At 41.7% G+C, this 20102-nt stretch overlaps 1 protein-coding gene across 6 annotated transcripts in view; it reads right to left on the bottom strand.

The window, feature by feature from the left end:
• The window catches only part of LOC135582076 (uncharacterized), a 69248-nt gene extending 64331 nt beyond the window's left edge, over positions 1–4917 (bottom strand). For all 6 annotated transcript variants that reach the window (XR_010493290.1, XR_010493291.1, XR_010493292.1 and 3 more), the window contains exons 1-2: positions 4587–4917; positions 4259–4507 (exon numbers count right to left, since the gene is read on the bottom strand). Coding sequence is in view for 2 of the 6 variants with exons in the window: in XM_065137180.1 (XP_064993252.1) it covers positions 4259–4507; positions 4587–4895 (558 nt within the window). In the remaining 4 variants the exon portion in view is untranslated. The remainder of the gene's footprint in view (positions 1–4258; positions 4508–4586) is intronic.
• Between the last annotated feature and the right edge of the window lie 15185 nt (positions 4918–20102).

The raw sequence follows: 20102 nt of genomic DNA, 5'->3' as shown, positions 1-20102 counted from the left end.
AATCTTATTTGTTCATTGCAGTTGTACTTTATGAAACATATCACAAAATTACTTTCATAAAGAAAATATTATTCTTCTCAGCACTTCCTTCAATAATCAAACCATGTTTTCATATGTTATATAAAGCATTAAGCCATCAACTTATTAATATTGTGGCCTATAACATGGAAGATTTAGGTTTTATTGTCAAATAAGTAAATTTGCTCCAAAAGTACGTAGCTATGCAAGAGTTCTATGACCTTCTAGGTCTTTTGGGTATTTCAAGTTTATAAAACTCTTGATGCTCATCGGTTATCATGAATAAGAAGGTTCCTGACACATAATAGTTTAATTTCACACTTAGAGAAGTTAGTTACCATGACAAGAAACATCAACTTTAAGATTTTGTGTACATTGCTATTCAATACTGGCCAAAAGATTCTAATTAAGCGTACATCTCTGTTTGCCCAATGTAATAGCCTCCTCTCATTTGCATGTTGCTCCAGATTGCATTATAGCATGCAGACATATTCAATACTGACAAAAATGTGTTCATTTCCTGCCTTCTGCCTCACAAAATGATGCATCATTTGAATTAGCTGTACCATATATGGTGCTAGATAAACCAATAATCTTGCAACAAAAATTAGGATTATTAATTTCATCAGTTGTATCAATAGCTTTCAAGAACACAGGAGTCTCTTATGAAGCCATTAAATTGGTCACATTATGTTTTCTGCTTGACTTTCTCCATCCATCACCAACTATGGACAAATTTTTGAAGCCCATGATTGTCTCGATCTTTGAGATATAATTTAGAAAAAAAAACTTTCCATGGCGCAACAAGATTAGCTTGATAGTCATTCACATGGCAAAGATAAGTATAATAACATATGAAAAGGATAAAAGAAAATGGAAACAAAGTATGTTGCTTAGTATAGTAAGAAAAAACACAGGAAAAGAGAGATGGAGAAAGTACAAGAATAGAAGATAAGAGAAATGGAGGAAAACCCAAACGGCCATGTGTTTGGACTTGATGATACTGCTTTTGTGAGTAAAAAGATGCAGCTTTGTCATCATTGAAAAGATAAGTTCAGAAATCTAGCACCATTCCTTTTCATCAATCTGAGTTCTCTCTTGTTCAATGTTTCCTATCAGTGTAGGCAGATAAATGTGCCAAAAAGAATTTTTAAATTGGGTGCTGTGGAACCATTTTGGAGAAGACAGGAGGGTACACATAATCAATATCGCAACTTCAACATCCTCGACCAAAATCCATGAGACATGGATAATTTTTGTTTTCTTTGTGGAGTTCCACAATAGTATCCCACAGCTACATATCAATTATCAATCAAAAATACTACGGTGTAATGAACATATCAGTCATTACGCATCAAAAGTGACAACTTATGTCTTTTTGCATGTTACTACAAGTGCTGCAACACTTGGGAACACCAGACCAAACCAAACTTGACCATGAGTGCATAAGCATGTTCAGTTAATCATATTTAATAAGAAAGAAAATAAAATTCACATTTTATAAATGAGGTCACAACATAAGCATCATAATTACTATGATGAGCAGAAAATGAATAGAATGATAATATAGCACAATTTGCTAACATTGCAGCACCAAAGACCCATTAAACTTGATGCATTATTGTGATAAACAAACCAAACCATATCTACCTCTACTTAAGTGTATTTCACTATCTCCCACACACACACACATTATGTTTCAAGCTTCTAAGCCACCTATCTCTCTTTGGGTCATAGCCGATCACTTGACAACCATGGGTCCCGTTTCTCTTCTTTCCTATTCTCCCCTTCTTCCTCACTTTTGGAACATATGATATGATACCTCTATTGTTCTTGTTACCAGTTCAGGAGAAACAGAGTTTTAAAGCCATGAACTAAGTAAGCAGATTGAGGTTCTAAATATCTGGAGCTTCAATTAATTATCAAAGATCTATGTGCAGATTATCAAAATCCAGATGGGATATTATTGGATGTTGAATCAATTTAAAGGTTAGACATTTAATTAAATTTATTTTTCCATGATCATTTGAAATTTACATTATCTCCAGAATCCTTCAAAAGCATTAGAACTATACGCAAACATTTGGAGCATGCAAGCGATTGTTCAAGAACCATACCAGAAATCACAATGTCTCGTTAAGGTTCAAATTGTGTAACCATACATATAAAAATTGGTTATTTATTATAATGCTTTGACGAGATGCCCTTGTTCAGACTAGCCAGTGTTGAATCATCTGATTAGATTATGCTTAGGATTATATAATCTTCTTACAAATCTGGTTCAAACTCTGTTTTGGCATATCAAGACATGATGACACATCCCAAGCGTAAGTGATGCATTCTCATATTTTTAATCAAGGTTTGCCGTACCGGACTGTACCGCCCGGTACGGGCGGTACATACCGGTCCGATAGGCTAGCGGTACGCGGACCGCCCTGTACCGGTCCGCCCGTACCGAGCACTGTAGCAGTGCACTGTAGCACTGTACACCTGAGTGTACCGCTCGGTACACCTGGGTGTACTGAGCGGTATACCGTACCGTATCGGTACCGAGCCCGGGTCGAAACACCGGTATGGTACGGTACGGTACGACGAACCTTGTTTTTAATAGTTTGATTTTTGTCCGACTATCAAGACTGAACATGAGTCATGCTTAATGATATTTCAGAAGTTTGAACTAACAGAACAATATATATGAAGCTTATAATCTTCCTAGAAAATTTCTTCGAAAAGTCTAACTTAAAATTATCTTGAGTTCTATGAAAATAAAAAACCATAAATATTGGATAACCTGTGCATATAGTGTTCTCCTTAGTCAGATGGATTGTTAGATTGGATACATAGCTCACAAGCAGCAAGATTGGACTGGAACCGCAATTATCCTAGATGAGCCCATGGATCAATTCACTCCCAACTGATCCTGATTAATTCCCAGTTTCTAGGAGATTCAAAGACTGACCAATCTCTCAAAATCATATTTTTATCCAAATACTTAAATATTAATACGCTAGTGACCACTTCCTTAGAATAAGTAAATTGTATTCCCTATGTAAAAAAAACTGTGAACTTGACCTATATATGTAACAATAAGAGTGAAATATTGTTTGTGCTAGAATGATCTGGTTTAAAACTATGAGCCAAGAATAGGAGCTTGAATACCTAATTTCTAGATATTACAATAGCAAATATATAATGTGAACAATTCATTTTCCCAAACCCAATCGTCCAGAACAAGAATAGGAGCTATTCTGTTCTTTGTTGATAGGACCAGTGTGGCCAAAGAAAGTAGTGTCTCCATAGTTTAAAGTTGTGACTTTGTAATCATGTTGTTATGATAACCAAGTGCTCTGAAAATACACAATCTAGTGGTAGAGTTGATTTTTCATACCACACATGCAATTACATCATAGAAAGATGATTTGCCATAAACATGTATCATATTTTGCATCATGTGTGCACCAGGAAAACAAAGTGCGATGCATTGAGTTATTGAGATTGCTCTATGACAAATTCAAAGATACAGAAAATAACGAGCAATATTCAAAGTTTTCCAAAGTTTACCTTAGCTATACATACCTATCTTCACTCGGATCCAAAGACCATTACGTAAGAAGCAATTAGATATTGTGATTAAAATTATGGGATCGTGATTCTGATATACTCTAGTAAACTAGGATTACATCCATATCAACCAATTAACCAATGGTCTAAAAAAGCAAAATATTAATAACACAAATAAATGAGATCAAGCTACATGAAATATAACTCGGAGTTTATCAATGCAAAGAAAACTGAAGAACATGCAAGGCAGAAAAAAAAACCAAATTTTAAAATTGCAAGAGTTCTAAACAGTTAATGTTTCGAACATAGTACAAAAGCAAATGATAAGCAGTGACTAACAATTTATGATATCATCATTACAAATTATTTTGTTCACTTTGGCACTGTGAAAACATGGCCATGATTAATCTTACAAGGTATTCTAGCTACACTAGCCAACAAATACACAAATGTGAAGTGGAAATTTATTTCAACCAGTAGAAAGATTATTCATCAATAACATTGGCAAAATTTCCAGCATTCAGTAATCACACTTGCACAGGACAATACAAGATTTGTAATTGAAAAAACAAACCCAGATAGAGCATGCTTTAACTGATCATTAAGGCGGCTGCTAATCTCAACTAAGAAAAGCAAACATGAAGAAGAAATGTTCCAGTAAAATGGTCAAACTTAGCACCTTTGGCAACTTCCCCCTCTTTTTGAGCAATTTTAAATGCATTCTCTGAATGTAGTGCATCATATGGTACCGAGAATGCTTGGAGAACAACCTCTCCGTGACCTCCGGGTTTGCTGCCAACCATTCTGATATCTCTTTTGCATTGACCAGCACGTCTTTATCCAATGATTCCAACCATCTATAAACAGGTTTCCACAAGTCCGTGCGTTGAAATCGATACGGGAACTCCGCCTCATTACTCAGATCAACCTGCAGGGAGACCAAACTCGAGTATTTAAAGGAAGTAACAGGCTTTTGAACGACGAAGCTGCTGGCTTCAGGCAAGCACCTGATTCAAGCTGCGGGAAGGATCATGGAGGGAGAGAATCCGGTGATGGAGATGGAGGCGGGGAACAGACTGGAGGTCATCCGGAAGAGAGGCACGGTTCGATTCGATCCAGGCGTCGATCTCCGCAACCGAAGGTTGGTGGCTCATAGGTAGAGAAGAGAGCCAAACTCGAGCGAGAGCCTCCCATGGCGGTGCCTCCGATGAGTGGGACGTGTAAGAGACCCGCAGAGGGAGAGGGTTAGGGTTTTGGTGGAGAGACGGGTAGCTTTCGCCAGGGAAAAGGGTTTCGAAGGGCACGGGCTCGGTCATTGGGTCGGAGAGGCAGAGAAACGTGGAAGACCAGTGGACTAGCTTTTATGGGCTAAACGGCATCGCATTGCTGCTTCTTTTATATTTTCTTTTTTTTAATTTGATAAATATAGAAGGGACGATTGTTAACTTTGGATAAAATTCTTATGATTATTATTATTACTATGATTATTGTTTAAATATTTTATTTTAATATTTTATCGTAAATCAATCTCTTTAGCATGAGAGATAGATACTCTGACTTGATATAATGGATAAAATTCTTATGATTATTATTATTACTATGATTATTATTTAAATATTTTATTTTAAAAAATATTTTATTTTAATATTTTATCGTAAATCAATCTCTTTAGCATGAGAGATCATCAAAATACTCTCAATTATATATATAATTCTTATGATTATTATTTAAATATTTTATTTTAATATTTTTATCGAAAAGAGATTGATATAATGATACTCTGAATTGATATAATGATAGTATATCGTAGGATGTTTTATCTAAAAAAATTTAGTGTTAGGCTTTTATCAAATTATGATTTTATAATTAATTTTTATCTATAAATATCTTTTTTATCATTTTAATGAAAATATCTCTCCTCCTCCACTAGCCTTCGATTATCATCACCATTATTATCATCTTCCATCGTTATTGTCTTTGTTTCCTCTTACTCTCATCACAAATAGCATTGTCCCTCTTTTTCTTCACCCTCCTCTTTCATTGCCCTTGCCATTTGCTTCTCTTAGCAAGGTTGAAATTATTATGGTTACTATTCTATCTTTCTCAAGATCGAAGATAGAAGCCTTTTGACCTTGCTCATTAGGGCCCTTGCTGAAAGCAAGTGGCAAGGGAACAAGGTAGAAAATGAGGGTGCTAACGACAAGGGCAATATGGGCAACACGAGAAAAGGAGGAAGGGAGAAAGGACAGAAGGAGAGGATGTCATCACTTATGGTGAAAGCAAGGGGCGATTAGAGCGATTAAATCAAAAGTTGATGATAGAGGAGGAGGAGTATTTCATCAAATTGACGAAAAAATGATGACCCCGAGGTAAAAATTAATTAAGGGCATACGATTTGGTAAAAGCCTAACACTAAAATTTTTGTTTAAGATAAAATGTTCAAGATTTAATAACTTAAATATTGGTTATATCAAACTCATTTTCAAATAATCAATTGATAATAATATGATCCTTATTTGATAAAATTTTGAATATGTTAAGTGACTTAATCGATTAATTCTTTGTTATTCACAAAATCATATGATCCTTCATCATCAGTTATCATTTTAAAAAGGCTTATATTTTCCCTCCCTTTATAATAATGTTCAAGAATAAAAGTAATATTTTAAAAATTATAAAAGAAAAGAAAACCTTAACCACTTACCATTTAAGAAAAATTATACTTTTTAACTGTTTCGTACTGTTAAGGAGCAAAGAAATATTTTAGATATTTTAAAAGATAAAAATGGTCCATTGATAAGTTAACTTTGTATGTTTTTTTATATGATCCTCCAAGTCTATGAGATTTAAAGTTATCATCATAAAGGTGTTAGCTACCTTGATTGATAAAGATTTGGATGAATTATACTCAGCTCAAATCTCATTTTCATCATCTTAATCAACTTTAATTTCCACCTTTTTCTTTACTTCTTCCATGAGTCACTTTAAACTATCCTTAATCGCTGATCAATTCAAGAGAAAACCTTTCACAGATGCCAACTCAGGCTGTGAAGAATGATTACGAAGTAAACGAGATGAAAAAAAAGAAACAAAGTTTGACAGAAGGAAAGAAGTACCCTAATAAAATGAAATTTTGGAAAGACCAAAAGGGCACTTATTCTCCTTTTCTTGTCTTATGTTGTACTTCAATTTACTTCTGGTCTAAGTTTAGTAGATCCTGTGATGAGATGGTCGTGTGTTCCTCACCAATTTTCTCATATCTCATTTTTATTTAATTATTTAAGATAAAATTCTATTTGAGTCGAAAGTATACAAACATAAGCGAATATGATGATTTCTCGTTTTAAGCAGCTTGGTTACAAGTATCATATAAGATTCATCAATCATATAACTAACGAAGAGGGAGACATTGTAGCACTTAATTTCTTGGATATTTATAAGAAATACATAAGTGATTATGATGAGCCTTCTACGTTCGATCATAATCTCCATTGTTCAGGTTGATCATACTAAAGTGAATAAAAATCTAATTAATTTTTTTTTAAAAAAAAATTAAATTTATCTATTATTCATAAGATAATTGATAATTCTAATAAAGAGAAAATTGGAAAAGAAATGAGAAATGAAACGTTTGTTAGGAAGGAAAGGGAAAAGATATCAAAATGGGGGATAATGTTATCAACAAAGACCTTATCAATTATAAACAAATCGGTCTATAAGATGAGTGACTCTCGAATCATCTATAACTTGACCTTGGGCGAGGAATGATAATAACAAATATTATAATTAAAAGTACTTAACTATATAGGAGGATATGTATAGCTTGCCTACAGACAATGTCCGGATGATATGATATGATTGCCCAAAAAAAAAAAATTCCTACTTAGTTTAGCTTAAGGAAAGTTTGGGAAGCAAATTTACTAAAGGATTCTTGTTGTGTTTGTTGGAAGCTATAATCAATCAGATATAGTAAGTTTAAAGTTTCAAAATCATTTCTTGGAAGAGGTATGTATACTTAATTTGGCACCGTTGCAGAATCATTACTGATACCATACTAGGTTTGGAAGCCAGGGATGAATAATGGTTCTAAATCCACTAGATAAGGGTCTAATAACATACTCAAATACTTGAGAGGTTCTATTTAGTTTTTTGTAATTGTCTGAGGGTAGATACCACATTGTATTGTTTGTAATGGGCTTCCTTCATGCAATTTTGTTGTTGTTGAGTCTCTAATTATATTACTCTGCAAAACATGCAACTCCTTATAGGGAGTTAATCAGTGTGATATGGAAAGGTTGTTAGGTTGACAGCTCACAGATTCAGCCCATAGTGGGCTTGAACAGTCCACAGCCCACCTCCTCACTTAACCTAACTCTAATTCATATTAGAGTGATGTGGATGATTGCGTTTTAAAGGCAACATAAATAGGGCAGCAACGAGGGCAACAAAGGATATCATTGTAGCAGTAAAAAGAAGGAGGAAAAGATATAAATCCAAGGAGAAAGAAAGGGAAGAAAACAAGACCAACGCAGAGAGAATTAAGGAGGATTTAGATATTGATCATGGATCCTTGTATCCCAATTATTCTCTTATGATTGATGCTAGGGTTTTAGGCAAGAGATTGAGATTTATATATTCATTATTATTATAGTGGATTATCTCTAGTTTGTCCCATGATTTTTACCCTTCATATTGAAGGAGTTTTTCATATATATCTTAATATTCTATTTTATCGTGGTTCCATTTAATTCCGATGTATGTTATAACCTATTTATTCATATATAAAAGATATTTTTCCTCGTAGAGAGTAAATCAGTGTAAATAATAAAAAAATATAACTAAAGGCTATATGTATCACCTAGATTTTAAGGTCTTGATGCAAGCCTATAGCTCTTCTTTCACCAGCAATCCAAAGCAGAGATGTACAAGGAGAGATCCATTATGAGTTCTGAAAAAATGTTATAAGTTATGAAGTGACAATCATAAATCAACTCTTTTTTTTTCTATAGGTATCCATGGGAATTAGGCCTTAATCAAGGCTCATCATACTAGAGCTATGTGTAACACGAGTAATCTTAAGTTCAACCAAAGGAGGTGATACGAAATTGTTAAGAGAGAGAAACTCATATATTAATAAGTAAATAATATATTAGAAAGCTGATATAGAGAGAGAAATGTGATTCAACATTAAAAAAAAAAAAGATTTTTAATATACGAGAAAAATTAAACACAAGGAATCATTGTCTCGAATCATTTGTATACCCTCTTATATAAATAGAGAAATGCTTTTTCTTTCAGTCCACTTTGGATCTACTGTATACCTCAAAAGTATCAAAAATATTTTTTTTTCATACCTCTTCTTTTTATCAAAACCTTGAGATATATGATATATTATAATGATAAATCCTAATTCTTTAATAATCCCTCTTCCTATTTAGATTCATAATCTAAATTCTAATCATAATTTGCTAAGAAGTTTGAATGAACTCATCTAAGTAGTTGAATCTAATTAACATTCCTAAAGGCTCACCAATCATGAAATTTTCCCTTTCATGTGACTCCAATCAAATCTCAGGCATCCTTTGAGCTATGTAGGACTAAAAGGCAGTCTAAATTAAAGCTTGCCTTCACAGTTAAATCAGCCAAGTGTGCTAAATAATGGAAATCATGGTGTAAGCTCCTCTGTTTATGAGCTCAGGAATAGAATCTGAAAGAAGTTGTGGAAGTTGAATCTTCCTCCTATAATCAAAATATGTGTTTGGAGAGCCTCTAATGATGGCTATTCCAGCAATGACTCATGCTATGATTGCTATAAATGCTGAATTCTTATATTGCTTTGGTCTTGGAATGATTTAGACGACAGAAAGCAGCATGGTAATTTAGATGCCACTGGTGGTGGGTGATTCAAATCATTTGATAATTAAGGTTTATTTTCTCTCTGATCCAATGAGCAAAGTCTTGAGTTTTTTTATTTATTTAAAAACTAATAAAATAGTTAAATCATAATGTAAAACTGACATATTTGATAGAGTTCTACCAATAATTGTATCGGGCTAAACTTTTTATTATCGTTATTTTGTTCTTTCGGGGTTCATGAGCTTCAAAGATGCATTCAAGAATAAGGATGGTTCTTGATTTTCCTACTTAGTACTTATCATTCATGTAATGGGCTTACGATGAATTATCTGTTTTAGACAGTGTGTTTATCCATACGATTTTACCCTATCAGAATTTTTGAGTTTCAAAAAACACCTTAAAGGATAAGGGTGACCCGACAGACTTACGATTCCTTGGTTCCCATACTCCTCAATCAATATAGGACTAAATGTCCTTATCAGTATTTTGGAGAGCTAAAGGCTCAAGGCCCTCATTCTAGTGCTAATATGATAAGTTAATATTTGGTTGGTCATTGATGAGACCCCGTAGACTCATAAGGAATTATCCGTTTTACGTGATGAGCATGATTTTATCTTTCAAATCTTTGAGCTCCAAAAGATACCTTTAAGAATAAGATTTGACTTGACGTGAGTTATTGATTCTTTTACCCTTCAATTGATAAAATGTCCTTATTAAAACAAAACGAGATGTTTTAATCTCTCTCTCTCCCACACACAAATATATAAATGAAGACAGCTTATATTAAAAGAGAAAATTGAATATATATATATATATATATTCAATTTTCTCTTTTAATATAAGCTGCCTTCGTTTGCCATTTCCATGCCTATCGTTCACCTGCTCATGCTCTCATAAAAATCGTCTATCTGTATCAAATATAAAGTCACTCGATCTGTCATTCATATGAAGTTGCTTAGTCGTTAATGGTTCAACCAAGAGCTATAAAAAGGACAGGGAAAATAATAATTAGTTCATTCATTCATTCAATCAATTCTCTTAAGTGTAGTTTAATAAAAAGTTTATTGACTTGTTGGACTTTGTACAACATATGTTTAATGCCTTAGGAACTATGAACCCAAAGGACCACAAGAGCTCATTATGTGCTTTTAAGTACATCCCCAAACCTTATAGAACAAACTAAAATAATCATCCTTACCAAAATCATGTCCAAAAGGTTCATTTTGTTCTATGGTGACCCTCCTCCCATTATTATATTAACTAGCACAAACTCTCACTTATCATACCCAATGCATTACTTGTTTAATGCTTACTAAGTGCATGTGGATGTAATCCAACGATCTCCAGACAAAATTAATGGGGCACACTAAATGGCAAGTCATTTAATACTGAGTTCAGCCTGTGACATTGTCAGTGGTCCTATTGTTCGAGTTTTTAGGTCGAGTGGCATAAACCCAAAAGTTGCATAATAATATTATTATTTTAATGAGTAATATTTATTGGATTATTAAATTTTAGTATCGTAATAATTTTTGGTTGAAGGAATACAATCCGATGCATGTATATGATTTTATTGTTGCGAATCGAGAGAGAGTTTGAACTATAAAGTCAAACGAAAGGCACCATAAGATCAACATATTTTGGTTAATCTATTTAAGTGGAAAGTGTTAGTGTAAACACCTTTTAAGCCGTGGCCTCGGGACCGTCACGACTTGGTTCGGGTCCGAATGTGCAGGGATCCGGCGCGGCGCTCCTCGGGGCAGCTGGGGTGGCCGGTCACGATGGTCCGGAGGGGATGTTGTATGGGGGCGAAGCTTCTTCGCGGCGCTAGGAAGACGCAACCTCGCCTTTGTACCTGCACACAGGTCGGGTCGGCAACTCGGCCCGACCCCTCCGACGATCAAGTCAGATGACAGTGGAAGGGAGTTTCTGTAGTGAAGAAGTGTTTTGGAGTGTGTCCCCCCCCCCCTCTTCTAATGAACGAGAGGGTATTTATAGGGAAGCATTCTGCTTTCCTGAGCTGCCGCAGTAGTCTCAGGCGACATGAGGTCGAGCTCGTCTTGTGTGGGCGGGAGCATAGAGCTGAGGAGCACGACGCAGGCGGGCTGGCCGCACTGGTGTGTCTCGGGAACATGGGACCAAGGAGCACGGCGCAGGCGGGCCGACCGCGCAGGTGTGTCTCGGGAACATGGGGCCAAGGAGCACGACGCAGGCGGGCTTGACCACGCAGGCGTGGTCTCAGGCACTATGTGGCCGAGAAGCACGACGCAGGTGGACAGACCGCGCAGGCGTGGTCGCGAGGGTCATGCGGTTGAGTAGCACGACGCAGGCAGACAGACCGCGCAGGCGTGGTCGCGAGGGTCATGCGGCCGAGTAGCACGACGTAGGCGGTCAGACCGCGCATGGGGCTGAGGCAGCAGGCTGCGCCGTCAGCCGAGCAGCTGAGGCGGGCGGCCGCGTATGGGGCCGAGGAGTCGAGGCAGCGGGCTGCACCGTCAGCCGGGCTGCTGACGTAGGCTGGCCGCGCATGGGGCCGAGGGGTCGAGGCAGCGGGCTGAACCGTCAGCCGAGCAGCTGACACGGGCTGGCCGCGCATGGGGCCGAGGCAGCAGGCTGCATCGTCAGCCGAGCAGCTGAGGCGGGCGGCCACGCATAGGGCCGAGGGGTCGAGGCAGTGGGCTGCACCGTCAGCCGAGCTGCTGACGCGGGCTGGCCGCGCATGGGGCCGAGGAGTCGAGGCAACGGGCTGCACCGTCAGCTGGGCTGCTGACTCGGGCTGGCCGCGCATGGGGCCGAGGGGTCGAGGCAGCGGGCTGCACCGTCAGCCGAGCAGCTGACGCGAGCTGGCTGCGCATGGGGCCGAGGCAGCAGGCTGCGCCGTCAGCCGAGCAGCTGAGGCGGGCGACCGCGCATGGGGCCGAGGGGTCGAGGCAGTGGGCTGCACCGTCAGCCGAGCTACTAACGCGGGCTGGCCGCGCATGGGGCCGAGGAGCCGAGGCAGCGAGCTGCACCGTCAGCCGAGCGGCTGACGCGGGCCGACCGCGCATGGGGCCGAGGCAGCAGGTTGCGCCGTCGGCCGATCAGCTGAGGCGGGCGACCGCGCATGGGGCCAAGGGGTCGAGGCAGCGGGCTGCACCGTCAGCCGAGCTGCTGACGCGGGCTGGCCGTGCATGGGGCCGAGGAGCCGAGGCAGCGGGCTGGCCGCGCAGGTGTCTCGGGGAAAATAGAGCCGAGAAGCCGAGGAGCACGATGCAGGCGAGCTAGCCGCGCAGGTGTGATCTCGGGAAACATGGAGTCGAGGAACACGACGCAGGTGGGCTGACCGCGCAGGTGTGATCTTGAGGAGCATGGGGCCAAGGAGCACGACGCAGGCGGCTAGCCGCGCAGGTGTGTCTCGATAACATGGGGCCAAGGAGCACGACGCAGGCGGGCTGGCCGCGTAGGCGTGGTCTCGGGCATTATGCGGCCGAGGATCACGACGCAGGCGGGCAGACTGCGTAGGCGTGGTCGCGTTGGTCATGCGGCCGAGTAGCACGACGTAGGCGATTTGACCGCGCAGACGTGGTCACGATGGTCATGCGACCGAGTAGCACGATGCAGGTGAACAGACCGCGCAGGTGTGGATCTCTGTAGTGTGTGGCCGAGGTGCTCGGCGTAGGCAGGCTGCGACCGAGGAGGTCTAGGGCAAGATGTGGCCGAGGAGCTCTCGGGTAGGCTGTGGCCGAGGAGCCGAGGAGCTACTTAGGCGGGCAGGCCGCGCAAAGGAAGTCTCGGACAAGCTATGGCCGAGGTCTCGGGCAGGCTGTGGCCGAGGAGCTACTTAGGCGGGCAGGCCGCGCAAAGGTCTCGAACCGGCTGTGGCCGAGGTGCCGAGGAGCCGAGGAGCTACTTGGGCAGGCAGGCCGCGCAAAGGTCTCAGACCGGCTGTGGCCGAGGTGCCGAGGACCCGAGGACCCGAGGGGCTACTTAGGCGGGCAGGCCGCGCAAAGGAAGTCTCGGACAAGCTATGGCCGAGGTCTCGGGCAGGCTGTGGCCGAGGAGCCGAGGAGCTACTTAGGTGGGCAGGCCGCGCAAAGGTCTCGGACCGGCTGTCGACCCTCGGCAGTCGGCCCTCGGATCCCTCGTCATTCAGGCCCTCCTTCTAGCGCCAAAATGTTAGTGTAAACACCTTTTACGCCGTGGCCTCGGGACCGTCGCGGTTTGGTTCGGGTCCGAATGTGCGGGGATCCAGCGCGACGCTCCTCGGGGCAACTGGGGTGGCCGGTCACGATGGTCTGGAGGAGATGTTGTATGGGGGCGAAGCTTCTTCGCGGCGCTAGGAAGACGCAACCTCGCCTTTGTACCTGCACACAGGTCGGGTCGGCAACTCGGCCCGACCCCTCCGACGATCAAGTCAGATGATAGTGGAAGGGAGTTTCTGTAGTGAAGAAGTGTTTTGGAGTGTGTCCCCCCCCCCTCTCTTTTAATGAACGAGAGGGCATTTATAGGGAAGCATTCTGCTTCATGAGCTGCCCGCTTGCAAGGGGCAGGCTGGTACTCCTGACAGTAGCGATGGCGTAGCGTGTTGGACTTGGCTTTTGCAGGATATTAATGTGCCTCGGTCAGCGTTCTAATCAATTACGAGGTGCGTGACATCATCTGGAGCAGCTGACGTTGTCCTCAGACTGATTGCCATTTTTACCCTCATCAGAAAGATGATCCCATCTTTGTTACTGCAATACATGAGCTTCATAGTTCAATTCATATGACTCCCTCCCACCACTGCAAGATTCGAAGATAATAAATATTTAGTAATTCTAAATAGATTATGACTATAGTATGTTTTGTTAGGATTGATAAGTATTTAATAATCTTAATTAGATTCCTACTACCTTAAGAGTCCTAATTAGATTATCACTATATTATATTTTGTTAGCATTTAAATTCTAATTATATTCCAACTGCCTAAAAGAATCCTAATTAGATTCTCACTTCTTGATGGATTAGGACTATAATTTAAATTAGAAATTCAAACAAAAGAAAAAGTATATAGTGAATTATGATTTGTTCTATAAATAAATTATATATTTTATGATTTTAGTAAGAATTGTGGGTGCTTGTGCATTATTTTTAGTCGATTTAGAGAAGTTTGAAAGAAGAATTCGATTTACACGAGAATATATACAAGAGTATGAGTTACCTAAATGATTTCATGGAGCACTAAAGCACATCAATCTTATTAGCCTTTTGGTATATTTTTTTATTATAAATCTTTAAAAAAAAATTTGTTCAAAGTATTTTTCCCTCCCAACAGTACTAACAAATAGATTGACTATTTCTATGACTCAGATATTAATCGGTTAATAGATGAAACTTTTGTCGTTTGCTGATCCCATTTCATAGATGGAAATAATTCCTCGAGTTCCAAAGAGTACAAATCCCAAAAGTGCGGCTTGTTAATGTTACCAAAGACTAATCCATAGAAATCAGTGATAGAATATATTGAAGACAATTCCTAATCAAGGGATATATTAGGATAGCATTAACTCGGACGTATTGTTTCCTCCTCTTTAGTGATTCCAAAGCTACCTTTCACATGCATTACATTTTTTTGTGTGAAATTCATGTTTGGTGATTTTGATTTGGATCTGATCTACTTGAGAGGAAGGGAAATAAATAGGTAAATAATAATAATTTGTTTCTGTGATTCTAATTTTATTCATTTAGAATAAAAAGGTAGCAAAACCTCAGTAATTTCTTCATCAAAATGTCATGTCAGAAGCAAAACCTAGAAATTCACAATTTCAAAATAATTTTCACGTGCGACTCCAAATCTTCTTTGTCGAGTTGTGTTGTTGGAATATTTATTCTCTATCTTGGAATGTGTTGTAGTTATTTTTATAGCAGAACATGTCGTGTTTGATAAATGCATGAAAAAAAGCCTTTTTTTTTTCTGAATAACCGAGATTGAGAAATATTACCTTATAAGCACCTCTAAAATGTGAATAAGATCAAACATAGGTTTAGTTGTCAGTGTTCTAATGATGCTTAATTTTTTTTTTTTCATTTGGGGTGCAGGATTGGTATAGACGATATTATCTTAAAAGCACTTTGATCTCTATAATACACAAAAAGTATCATGTGATTTAATTTCTTTCCTAGAGGCAATATGTTCTCTTTTTAAAATGATTATATATATATATATATATATATATATATATATATATATATATATATATATATATATATATATATATATATATAATTTGACCAATGACTTGCTGTGGAATAAAACTGATGAATCCATCAGACTTCTCGGTCTCAGATTCTGTAGACATGTTGAACAACGGGTGAAATTCTGCTATTTTAATACCAATCAATTTTTTAGGATAAATTGCCAGGATCCTGTAATTCACTGTACTCTAACGGTTGCTTACCCAAGGCAATGGTTACGAAAGCACCGGTACCGTAGTGTAACGGACAAACTTCTAAACAAGATGTTGGATGTAATGCTTATGTCTGTCCGTTGTCTTTTGGCATGTTCATGCCTTGTACAGAATGTAAAGGGGCGGCCGAAGGCTTAATAGTCCCATTTTAGTTGGGTTGGTGGCCTCTTTAGGCTTGTAAATAAAGGTTGTGTCATGTGGACACGTTCGAGAGCTTTTCGGTCTGTAATGGACCATTTTACCCTTTGTTGTGCAACTATTCAGAGCTTGTAAAGTCTGTTTGTAATTTGCATTGTCTATGAAGTGTTTTTCGGACATGTTTGCTTGTGGATCCCGATTGAGGCGTTCTCTTTAACCCCTTCTCTCTTTTGTTGGTCCTAAGGGACAATGGGAGGCTTCGGGGAGGCTGACCTTTGCGGACGGACGCGCGAGGGTGCCGCACGCCTTAGGCAAAACCAGCTAAGGTCGTGACATTGTGGTATCAGAGCGGGACAAGCACTCATAGAAACACTTGACATGCAAACGTGGGGGACCTAGCGGGGCTGCGTCGAGGGCAGTCAGCACACGCGCGACCGTTTGAGGGAAAACAGGCATGGAGATGTAGGGAAAAGAGTCGCTCAGAGGAGCGGGCATCTGAGATTGGCATTCAGAGGAATGGCCAACCCTTCGCGCAAGAGGCACCACGAGAACAGGCAAGCTTGGAAGAATTTGGAGCGCACAAAGGTTGGGATGGCTGAGTTTGAGCTACGGCTCAACGTTGACAACTTTACTTGATGGTGCTCAAGGCAAGCGAGGCGCTTGGCAAAGGACGAGACCATGCAAAGTGGAATGAGTTGCTCAGCGACCGAAAGAGTTGTGCAAAGCTCACAGAGGTGAGGGGAATTGCTAACTCGAAGAATTCGGTACTCATGCATGGGCTTGTATGCGGACGATGGATTGTTCGTGGCCATCCCAAGGCGGTCGAGACTCGGCGCCATGGAGCATTGAAACTTTCTCTTCGACATGCGAAGGATACGTCCGGAGGAGGCTGAAGTGTGCAACGAGTTCAGCATGTTGCTAGGCCTTGAGGGGTGCAGCGGTGGCTGTATTGACGTGGAGGCGCAATCTAGTAAGTGCGTTTGTAAGAGGCAGAACAATGCACAGTTTGTTCAGCAGATCGGAGTAGTCCAAGGGGATGGTGGTCTCCGAAACGAAGAGAGATGTTGCTCCAACGGGACAGTTATCCAGGAGGGATAAGTCTCAGCTCTCCAGAGGGAGAATCATGTGAGACGGACTTCACATATTGAGGAGGAGTACCTCACAAACAACAACTCCACGAAGCTCGATGGACTGAGCAAGCGGCGAGGAGTCGTCGCATGATCTCGCTTGAGAGAATGCATTGGTGGATGCATTGCGAGATCAAGTGGGGGAGCGACCCAAAGCAACTCAAATGGAGGCACACTTGGAGTCGATATGGAGATCGGACTCAAGGGAGGGCTGACCCGTGGAATGGTGGGCGCGAGGGCCACCATCGACTCAATGCAGAAACGAGGAGCGGAGCAACTTGGGTGTAACTTGGCGAAGTACCCAAGCCGCATGAAGGGAGCCAGCATAGAAGTTGGAACATGGAGCAGAGGCACAGCGCTTTCCCTAGACAGAGGTCAAGGACATGAACTCTTGCAGAGGCAGGAGTAGAATCATGCTGTTCCCTGGGTCCTTCATTCTGACAGAGCGGACTCATGTTGCATGGTGCCAAAGACGAAGGGAGCTTCGGGGCACATGCACCTTATCTCAGAGGAGCATTCGATGGAGGAACTAAGGCGACTCAATTTGCGGAGGCGAAGTTGGGTACAGAAGGCCTTAGCACGGGGCAAGAGGACGCAGAGGCGGGTACTCTTGAAGAATATGCCACAGTGTTGCCATTCGAGTTGCTATGAAGGAAGCGGTGCGCAGTGGAGATTGTGCTGGTAGGGGCAGAGGCCCAGGATCCAGACAATGGTGCACAAATTACATTGAAGTCGGTGGACTTCGGGAGCTACTAGGCGACGGACTGTCCTAGAGCGGTGCTTCATCTAGGTGTGACCCAAGAGTGGGGGGATGAAGGTCGATTGCCAAAGGAGCGAACAAAATCGAAGGTGGAGGAGACCCTGCGATGTATTGGCAGAGGCCACACATGGAGGGTTCACAATTCGAGTTTATTCCACAAGGATCAGAATGCAATGGAGATGTCACCAGGAGGCGACATGGTGCAGCGGATCGTGGTGGAACAGTTCGTGGCAATGCGACACACACGACATAGTCCCGTGAGGGATGAGATCATATGGAGGTATGATCGGGAGCTACTGGGAGCTCCGCTTTGGTGAACAACACGACGGCAAGAAGGGCTATGGATTCAAGGAGTGAAGGCCATGGTACCGCAGAGGCGGGTCTTCCGGGCGTGCACCGAATTTTGCATCGGATGAAAACCTTGGTCATCAGCATATGGGGGCTGGGTTCCACTAAGGGAAAAGTTCGAATGCAAGTACCAGTGAGTTCTATGGGAGGGACTTGATCATACAGAGGTATGATCGAAGCAGCTGGAGAGTTGGACTGCTCCAGAGCTCATATTCGCTTAAGGGAGCCCGACAAGTCAGAGGACAAGGTCGAGTAAGCGAACGTTGCTACCAAGGAAGCTAAGGAGAACAGAATCGGTGCAAACTCTACAACGTGATGGCAGAGGCCAGGCATGGGAGTTGCAGTCTGTCTTTTCATCGACCAAACAGACTGCTTAAAGAACACAGAGGTGTTGAAGCAGGGGGTCGAAAGGGGCGAGGAAGCGACGACGAGTCCAGAGGGACTTAGCTACCCAAAATCAAGCAATCAGTTAGAATGGAGGTGGACTCGGAGGAGTGTCACGGAGGCATATCTACTGATTGTGAAGAAAAGGGATGGAGATGCGAGGCGACGGATAGTAGTGCCATGGGCATGGCAGCGCCATGGTACCGCAGAGGCGGGACTTCCGTCAAAGTCATTGATCCCTTGCTCTCACGGAGGGAGAGCGCTTGGTCGTGAAAGGGGCCGAGGAGGTGGAGCATGCAGAGGCAATCTCCAAGTACCGAGACAAGGCTGAAGGGCAGAGGCCGAAGAACTTCGTAAGACCGGTGTCACCAAGTTTCTCATCAAGATAGCCGTAAGTGAAGGACTTCGGGTCATGCAAGAGTGCACGACCAAGGAACGAAGCAAGCAGTACGCGGTGCTGTACCTTTGCTACTCAGTGGAGTAGGCGGCAGGGTTGATGGAGAAGACGGTACAATCCCAGAGGCGACCTCATCTATCAGAGAATTACTCCAAGTTGGGGTGAAAACTTTCTGCATTCCAGAAGTTCAATGGCATTGAGAAGGTGAATCACAGTAGCTAACTCAACGCAAGGAGTGCAAACACTTCAAGTGCTTCAGAAGTGTGAGCAAAGAGCAGGCGAAGGCCAGTAACCAGCTCGATGCATGAAGTACAACCTCGAGGAGGCGGGCGAAGTCAAGTAACCTTTGCCTTCTCAACTCTTAAGAGAATGGGCGAAACCGAGTACCCCAGTTCTCTTATCTATCCAGCAGAGGAGCTCTGCACAAGTTCAAAGACCCTTCGAAGATAATGGAAGACAATAGTTGTCAAAATCCTCACCAACGGTGATCAGTGCTACTGAGAGTAGATTGTCCGCTTCATTTCCCAACGAAATGCCAATCGAAAGCGGAAGTGATGCGAACCTACTTGGATGTGACAACTAACTGAAAGAAGAGTCAATGAGCAGATTTTGTGGAGGAAGGACCCAAAACTTCAGAAGTTTGCGAGGCGATGCTCGTTAAAGCTCCAACAAGCATCCACCCAGTTCAAGCAGCATGTGGAAATTTTGAGAAACTGGCGCAGTAAGAATGGTCTTTTCCTTCATTTGGTGGATCCGCAGGAATCAACGAGGATCAATACAACTCAGCCAACCCCACACCAGAGTCAGAGTCATTGGCGAGTTGAAGCAGCATGGCGGATCAAAGGTTCGACTACTCAGAAACAGCAGCGGAGAGCAGTTGGGAGCCAGGAGGCGCATTGCAGCTGGAGCGGAAGATTGAAGACTCAGCAAAGGCGAAGAGTTGCAGTGTTCACAAAGGCTTCAACGAGGACGTCGAAGGGATAAGTGGGGGAGAATGTAACGGACAAACTTCTAAACAAGATGTTGGATGTAATGCTTATGTCTGTCCGTTGTCTTTTGGCATGTTCATGCCTTGTACAGAATGTAAA

Source organism: Musa acuminata, chromosome BXJ3-1 (genome assembly GCF_036884655.1).
Source record: "Musa acuminata AAA Group cultivar baxijiao chromosome BXJ3-1, Cavendish_Baxijiao_AAA, whole genome shotgun sequence".
In the NCBI taxonomy this organism is placed as follows: domain Eukaryota; kingdom Viridiplantae; phylum Streptophyta; class Magnoliopsida; order Zingiberales; family Musaceae; genus Musa; species Musa acuminata.
Note: the sequence above shows the minus strand (reverse complement) of the source record. Positions and strands in the feature narration are given on the sequence as shown.